Genomic DNA, 7500 nt, shown 5'->3' with positions numbered 1-7500 from the left:
ACCCTGTCTTAGAGCTAACCTTTTAACATTCGGTGATTTTTGTTTTGATCGATGAATCATGAACAAACGTTTAGAATTGGACTTATTGTTTTGAAGCAGTTCAGAACGTTTTCATTTGTTACACACTCAGCAAACTCACTCCATGGCTGTTTCCATGGCAACTTCCGTATTGTACCCTATAACCTATTTATGCATTCGTCATTGACCAATCAGAAACGAGATACATACATACATACATACATACATACATACATACATACATACATACATACATACATACATACATACATACACACATACATAAAACTCTATTTTGTCTCAGATTTTCAAATAACACAAATTATGCATATTGAATGAAATATTAACTTAGGAGAAATTACAATTAGCCAATTAATTCATGTTGTCGAATCATTCTAATAAAGTCATTCAGAGAAGAGATAGCTCTTAATCTGTCAGGTAAAGCATTTCAGAGCTTAGCGGCTGTATAAGCAAAGGAATTCAGGCCATAAGTAGTAATGCAAATTTTAGCAAAGGGTGAGGATATCAGTTCCTCTCCTAAAATACTCTACAGATCTGAGGGAAAACAATTCTCTGATACACTGTGGATACTGTGTATTATAAATACACACAATAATAATAATAATAATAATAATAATAATAATAATAATAATAATAATAATAATAATAATAATAAGCATATTTTTATGCGTCTATTACATAGGGAGAAGTTGTTGAGTGAGAGTGAGAGCTTCAGTGGGTAAGCTAATTTCCATTTTCAAGGTGGTTAAAGCCAGTTTTAACAAGTTCGAGGGAATGTCTTATTAGAACGATTACCTTTACAACGTTCACGTAACGGCAGTGTTCTAGTACTATACGAAAAACGAATAATTACTTTGAAAGATGCACTGATCAATGTTGCGTAATAGGTTACTATGGCAACAAAAGAGCCATCCAAAAACACCCTACATCTTGCCTTGAAAGTCGTATCTCAAAAACGAACTCGGTGACACCCAATTTTCATTCCTGGAAAGTAAATCGCGCGAAGTCAGAAGAGCATAGACCCAGTAGAAAAACCACTCTGAACTTGTGAAAAAAGAAAGTTTTATGTGCGATGTTTGTAAATTTGAACTGCATCATCGGGTCACTGCAGAATCGCTTTCTTTCTCGGATGCTGCGTGCTGAACGTGGCGCTAGCTGGGCGGTATTGTATTTTATTATATGACTAGCTCCGTGAGCGGGCAAGATGAACCAAATCCTGTGCTGTGATTGGCTACACGAGCGGGCAAGATGGAGCTATACTGCCCGCTCGGGATTTCTCCCTTGGTCCCGAAAGATGAAAGATCATTTTTTTGGTGTTAATAAATCCTTTACTGACCAAGCTTGTTCGGTCAAGATGGCTGGATATTGGCCTCGTTCCTTTTTTGCGTGTTTATGGACCTCGACTTCGTCTCGGTCCATAAACACGCAAAAAAAGAACTTGGCCAATATCAAGCCGTCTTGCCCTTACGCTTGGTCAATAACCCATATATATAGTATTGACAGGCACACCTTTTCCCGAAAGAGCCAAAACCTTGCTGTTGTGACGTCTTTCAGACCTGTCGTGTCAGTTAGTAATTTAGTAAGGTTTCAACTCAAGAAATTCCTCTTTGAGGAACATGAATGTCCCTCGGCACACTAGCCTGTCTTTTAGGTCCCTACATGTTCTTCGTGATACAAAATGTCCTTCGGGACACTAGATAAGTCCTTTGGGTCCCTAAATGTGTTTCTTTCCGGGAACACAAGATATGTCCTTCGGGACAGCATTGGTTGGTATCCAAAGGAGCCAAGCTGATTGAACGGTGAAGGAATATATTATTTTTGAGCAAGCAATGGCTAAGGTTTGTTGGCTACCCAACACATGATGATCAGCAGCCTTTTCCGTACATCATGCAACACAGAAAGCCGAAAAAATTGAACAAAGATTCGTATCCCTCACTCCCCACGGAATTAACACACTTTTCTTTCAAATAATTTATGCTTGTTATCCACGTTGCTATATCCCCACCCCCAGCGTAGCCCCTTATTTCACTACAGAACCACTATCAACCCACAATTCCGTAATTCGCTCTGAGGAAAGACTGGCGCTCGAATTTCTTAACGCTAATGAATTTACTTTATCAACTCACTTGATAAAACCATTTCTGGTTTTCACACCTAAGTTGTCTTCGTAACTGCCATGATCTTCCCAAAAACGTCGTTTCGCATCTGCTGTTCCAATGTATAATTCTCATATACTTCACCTCTTACGGGATAAAAAATAAACTCGGAATTGATCTGCTCCCATATGTTCGAGGAAAAGCTGGGCACAGAGAGCCTTCGATTCTCTAGTGGATGTTGGGTAATTTGTTTCCTGAGTGGAGAGAGATCCGGCTCGGTAAGGGTCGAGTTGTGGTCAAACGGAAAGTCTTTCAGGAGAACCTCGACTTCGGAATAAGACAATGGAGAATTTAGTCTTCAGTGCGGTTCATTTCTAAAGCACAACCTCCATTGGCGACATAATATAAAAAGAGCAACAGCCTCATGAGTGAACTGGGGCGAGTAAACTCGTGGACGGAACATAATATGAGAGCTTTACTCTGGAAGTCGAAAATTGCAGGCGGTCTTCAACTTTTAACAAGAATTCTAAATTTATTACATCTTAAACTTGTGTGACATAAATTAGATCGCTCTAGTTATATTCATACTTAAAATCTTGGGTCCTATAAATTACTACATTTGATACTGAACAAACTTACAATATGCGAAGTCTTTATTTTTACATGTTCAACTCTCACAGTTGACCTCGATTTGGACGGTTACTATAGTAACGACAATCAGTGTGAAAGACAGGCCAGGTAATGGTGCTTTCAAAAACAGCGATGAAGCACCATCAGTCAGTAGAATGTGAACGAACAGTTCTTAATCAGTGCGGTCTTGGTTTGCGCCTCACGCAAGTAAAAAAAATCGCTTACCTGTCTATAATTAAAATCAAGAAATAGGCCATTTTCGAAATATCAAATATTCAGCTTGATATTGAGACTGTGAGGATAAAAACAATAGAAACACGTTGTAATGAATGTGAAAAACATTTGCATATCATCCACTTTCCTTTGTCTTTGTCCTCCAAACCTCTCTTACAAGCTGAGTTTTAATATATCGAAAAAGGCCGATTGACATGTTGTGGAAAAGTGCTAAATTGTTAACGTGCATCACTCAAAATGACAGACTTTAGCACGAAGAAACTATGATAGGGTTTCTCTGCGGAACACCAATTATCACGGCGGACGGGAATGAGATAATTTCAAAAATAGTTACCTCGAAAAAAATTCAGCGACTGGCAACTGGCAACCAAATTACGCAAAACGTAAAACTAGCTCCTTCAAGCACTGAGTAAGGGTTGAATAGAAAAAAAAAAAAAAAAAGAAAGTGGAGCAGGGATGGACAAATTGAAGATTAATGAAAAATGGATTGCAATTGGGGTATTTGTGACTTAAATTATGTATGCTTAGCAGGCATTTTTTGTCACAAAGCCTTGAGTTGTGTTGTTTAAATGTAATTTTTGGGTTGACGCTAAAGTGTACAGCGAGCAGCGAGTAGGGGTGAATAATAATAATAATAATAACAATAATAATAATAATAATAATAATAATAATAATAATAATAATAATAATAATAATAATAATAATAATAATAATAATTACACAAAAGCAATTGCATTGCCGTGACACACCCGAAAGAGCGCTTAGATTTAGCTCTAAAATTTCTCGGAGTTGCTTCAATAAATAACAGATTCTCCCCTCTGATTTTGCCTTCTCAACACTGTTTTGGCAAGACAAATCTCAGTTTACTTTAGGTACAATGATAGGCCTAAATGAAAATAACTTGCAAAGCGATTTTGTCAATCACCTGCTAAACTCTGTTTTTTAAATGTGATAGAGCCAATCCAAGTTACTTTGGAACGCCACACGCGCCATATGAGAGATCACGCTAAGAGAAGCGTGATGCTCGTGACGCAAAATGTCAGGCGGATTTCGGATGTCACGCAACACATGTAATGCATATCCTGACAGGGAGTTTAACACGCAACGTTTGAGCTGCGGACGTTAACCGGAAATGAACATTTTGCAAGCCAGGACAATAATGTCTCCCGGATTTTAAACCTAATCATCTCCAATAGAGGAAAGACATTTAACAATATAAAGGTGGTAGTAACAAGGCAGGTTAAAAGGGAAAACAGCTCACTTCCGGTTGCCGTCCGCGCCTCAAAAACGTCGCGTGCTTAAACTCCCTATCCAGTCGAATTTCGAGTACATGTCATCTAACATAAACATACACCGGAGAGTAAGCTGGACTCGGTCGCAGCATTTGTAGTACACGGCATGCAATATACGCAATGTCTTTTACGCAACAAGTACAATGCAATTGAAATCGAGGATAATAAATAAAATTTTGTGTGCTTGCCTTTGAATGTCATGATTGTGTATTGCGTTACATGCAATCATGCAATGTGCGCAATGCACTTCATGAAAAAAGTCCCATGCATTTCGTAATAAGAATCATAAATAAAATCTCATGCGTATAAATCTGCTCGAGTGTTCTATATACTCTTGAGTTTTTTCATGAGGTCCTCGACACTCAGCTCATCGTCTGCGGAAATTTGCCCCTCGCTGCTGATTTCTTGTGAAATCTGCTGAAAAATATTGAGAAAATAGGGACTTTGAGATCTGACGGCGACGTCGACGAAAACGTCACCTCTAAATGTAACTTCGCTCTCAGTCGAAAGCCTTTCGCGATTATTCCATCGACACGCCTGTTTGCGTCGTGCAATGTGGGTGACGAATCCAAAAAATAAACAAGAGGCTACCTGTAGCCTACACTTTGTTCGCAGGATTTTTAGCCAATTTCACCATTTCACAGTATTTCTGCGTTTATTTATTTTACAAATATCTTGCCATTATCCAGTTTCAATTCGGTGGTCCGAATTCTGTGACCGAATGATGGGATCGTAAGATAGTTGTTCACATTTAAAACTGTTGTTAACGGAAAAAAATCGTTTCCGGTCACGGACTCGATTCTTTACATTTGCCCGTTAATCTGTCACGTAGTCTTCCGTGGTTAATTTGAGTGTTAGGGTTTGGGTCTTGTGGCTAAGTAATAGAGCATCCGATTGGAAGGTCAAAGGTTCAGCTCCTGAAGTACTTAGATTTTTCCAGTTAAGCCAACAACTTACGTTGCTTTGACGTAAAATAGTCTAAAATAGCTCATCACATGAACAAAGAAAGGACGACCCCTTTTTTACTAAAACTCCGGTTGAAAACACAGCAATTGCAATTCACGAAGGAGAAGGTATACTATCCTGTCGTTTGTCCAGATTAGTCTCACGGGTATCGGTCGATGCCCCTTGAGTTCACATTTTGGCTGCACTGTTGGGGAATCTGACTATTCGCCTTGACGTCATGCAAATCCAAATGAAGACGAGTAGCTCTGGGAACGAGTGCATGCGCAATTGGAAGCTCGTATTACATACATCGTTCGTTAAAATCGACCGCACTAAACTGAAGTGTGATTTGTCCTTGTTTGGTTACAAATTTCATTTAATGTGGTTTACCTTTCGCGTTGGCTTTTTCTTAGAATAGGCTCGCTGCACTCCAGCCACAAGCTCCTGTGATAGATCATCGTCTTCATCTTCACCTTTCGCGGTCTCACCAATCAATGTTATGCCTACAAATAACAGACATGGAAGAGAGAAAGGTAATTTAGTGCGCGATTCCTCGCGTGTTCAACCCGCTCCCTTCGTGTATCGCAGCCACCTGGTTTTGCCTCTCCATTCAACATCCGATAGTAAAGTGTTAAAAAGTGAGGTCCCATGCGTGACCCACGCACGTTCTCTACTAAGCTCTTGGAAAGCTCAACCCACTGCACAACACAAAATGGTATAATGAATAATCATAATAATAATAGTTTCGAACTAATTATTATAATTATGATTACTCGTTGATTAATCACTATTAATTATTCCAATTATTCTTAATTAATTATTCCAACAAACTCATTCCACACTCTACACTGTAGCTCACCCCACTCGTTATCTTCGTGCTTTATTTCGTCTCCTTCTGTGCTTCCAGCTTTTTCCTCGTTTTCTTGTTTTTCGTCTTCTGACTCCTAAAAACATTATTTTACATTAATGATCTCCCTTTGCGCTGAAAACGCTTATTGCTTTCAGTAAGGAGCCCGTGACTAACAGTAAACAACTGCCATACTAAACCTACGTCACGGCATATTTACAGACCGATCTGGTCTGCCTTTCCGTAAAAAATAGGCACGCATTGCGTACGTGTAGTAGTGCAGTAACAGCGCCCTTTGCATGAGACTGTCACATGGTATAAAATTTGCCTTGCTGGATGGCAAGCTACGCACTGGGACATCCAAAAGAAAGAAAAGTATCATGCAAAGTGCCCATTGTCAACTGAGCTGCGTTTTGTCTTCCAGGAGATTCAAGTTATCTTTGCGTAATATGTAGCTCTAATAGTACACGATATTGTTTTGGTACCGTATATCATTATAGTGCCATGATAGATGTCTTAGGTAAATAGCCCTCTGAGAAGACATGTAGTAACTAGTAAAATACTAAATCCCAGAAAGATTGAAGAAAATGAAAGGGAATCGAGAAACATTGGCTTCGCGGCTGACATGTTCATCATTTTCAAGTTCCCTTACAACTTCTTTCTCACCACAGGTTTGAGCGCGAACTCTGAGCGTCTGACAGCTTTCTAAGACAAAAGTCCACTGAAGTTAAGCCCTCTCGGGCTGGGTTAGTATTTGGATGGGTGACAGTTCAGCAGGCGCCGTGATCAAGTTACCTCGCATGTTTACTCGCGAAACAAAGAATGCATCTGTGTCAAAATGATGGCAAGACACCGGGTTTTTGTTTTTGTTGGTTTGGGTTTTTTTCTTTCAAGTGTTTTAAAGATTGACAAGAAATGTAAAATTTAATACATAGATCACAATCGCCCAACTCTTGAGGTTGACCATTGTTTCTGCAAAGAAACGAGGTCATTTATCACCAGGTAATTCCATCGTTTTGGAAATATATTATTCATCAGCGTCACAAGTTCATGCCGATTTTGGAGCTCATTTTGTTGAAACTCAAGCTCGTTTCCAGCAGACCTGCTTACGTTCGTGAGTTATGCACGCGCTACGGGCCTATTTGCCACCACGGACTCAGAATCACTCACTCACTCTTACAAACCCGGTGACATAGTGTGTAGTGCGCTTATAAAGTGCACTACCACAAAAACCAAGGGCAGTTCCGGTTCGGTGACGCTATGACGTCGAGTTAGTTCCTTGTGATTGGCCATTGGGCTCCTGCGGGTGTCTCACTCGCAGAAAATTCAATCTAAAAATAAATCGGTCTGTGAAACGCCGTGACGGTAATATAGGGTTGTTGTCCGCTCCTAGTCAAGGGCTCCTCTTTATTATAAC

General features: G+C 39.7%; 1 protein-coding gene across 2 annotated transcripts in view; it reads right to left on the bottom strand.

Annotated features, from left to right (window-relative positions):
- Window positions 1-2638: 2638 nt before the first annotated feature.
- The window catches only part of LOC137984305 (ubiquitin-like modifier-activating enzyme 5), a 24985-nt gene continuing 20123 nt past the window's right edge, over window positions 2639-7500 (bottom strand). The window contains exons 11-13 of one of the 2 annotated variants that reach the window (XM_068831448.1): window positions 6096-6180; window positions 5627-5739; window positions 2639-4708 (exon numbers count right to left, since the gene is read on the bottom strand). In XM_068831448.1, the coding sequence (XP_068687549.1) occupies window positions 4616-4708; window positions 5627-5739; window positions 6096-6180 (291 nt within the window). In that variant the 3' untranslated portion in view covers window positions 2639-4615. The remainder of the gene's footprint in view (window positions 4709-5626; window positions 5740-6095; window positions 6181-7500) is intronic. The other variant, XM_068831449.1, reaches the window with a different exon arrangement.

This window comes from Montipora foliosa, chromosome 14, assembly GCF_036669935.1.
Source record: "Montipora foliosa isolate CH-2021 chromosome 14, ASM3666993v2, whole genome shotgun sequence".
In the NCBI taxonomy this organism is placed as follows: Eukaryota; Metazoa; Cnidaria; class Anthozoa; order Scleractinia; family Acroporidae; genus Montipora; species Montipora foliosa.
Note: the sequence above shows the minus strand (reverse complement) of the source record. Positions and strands in the feature narration are given on the sequence as shown.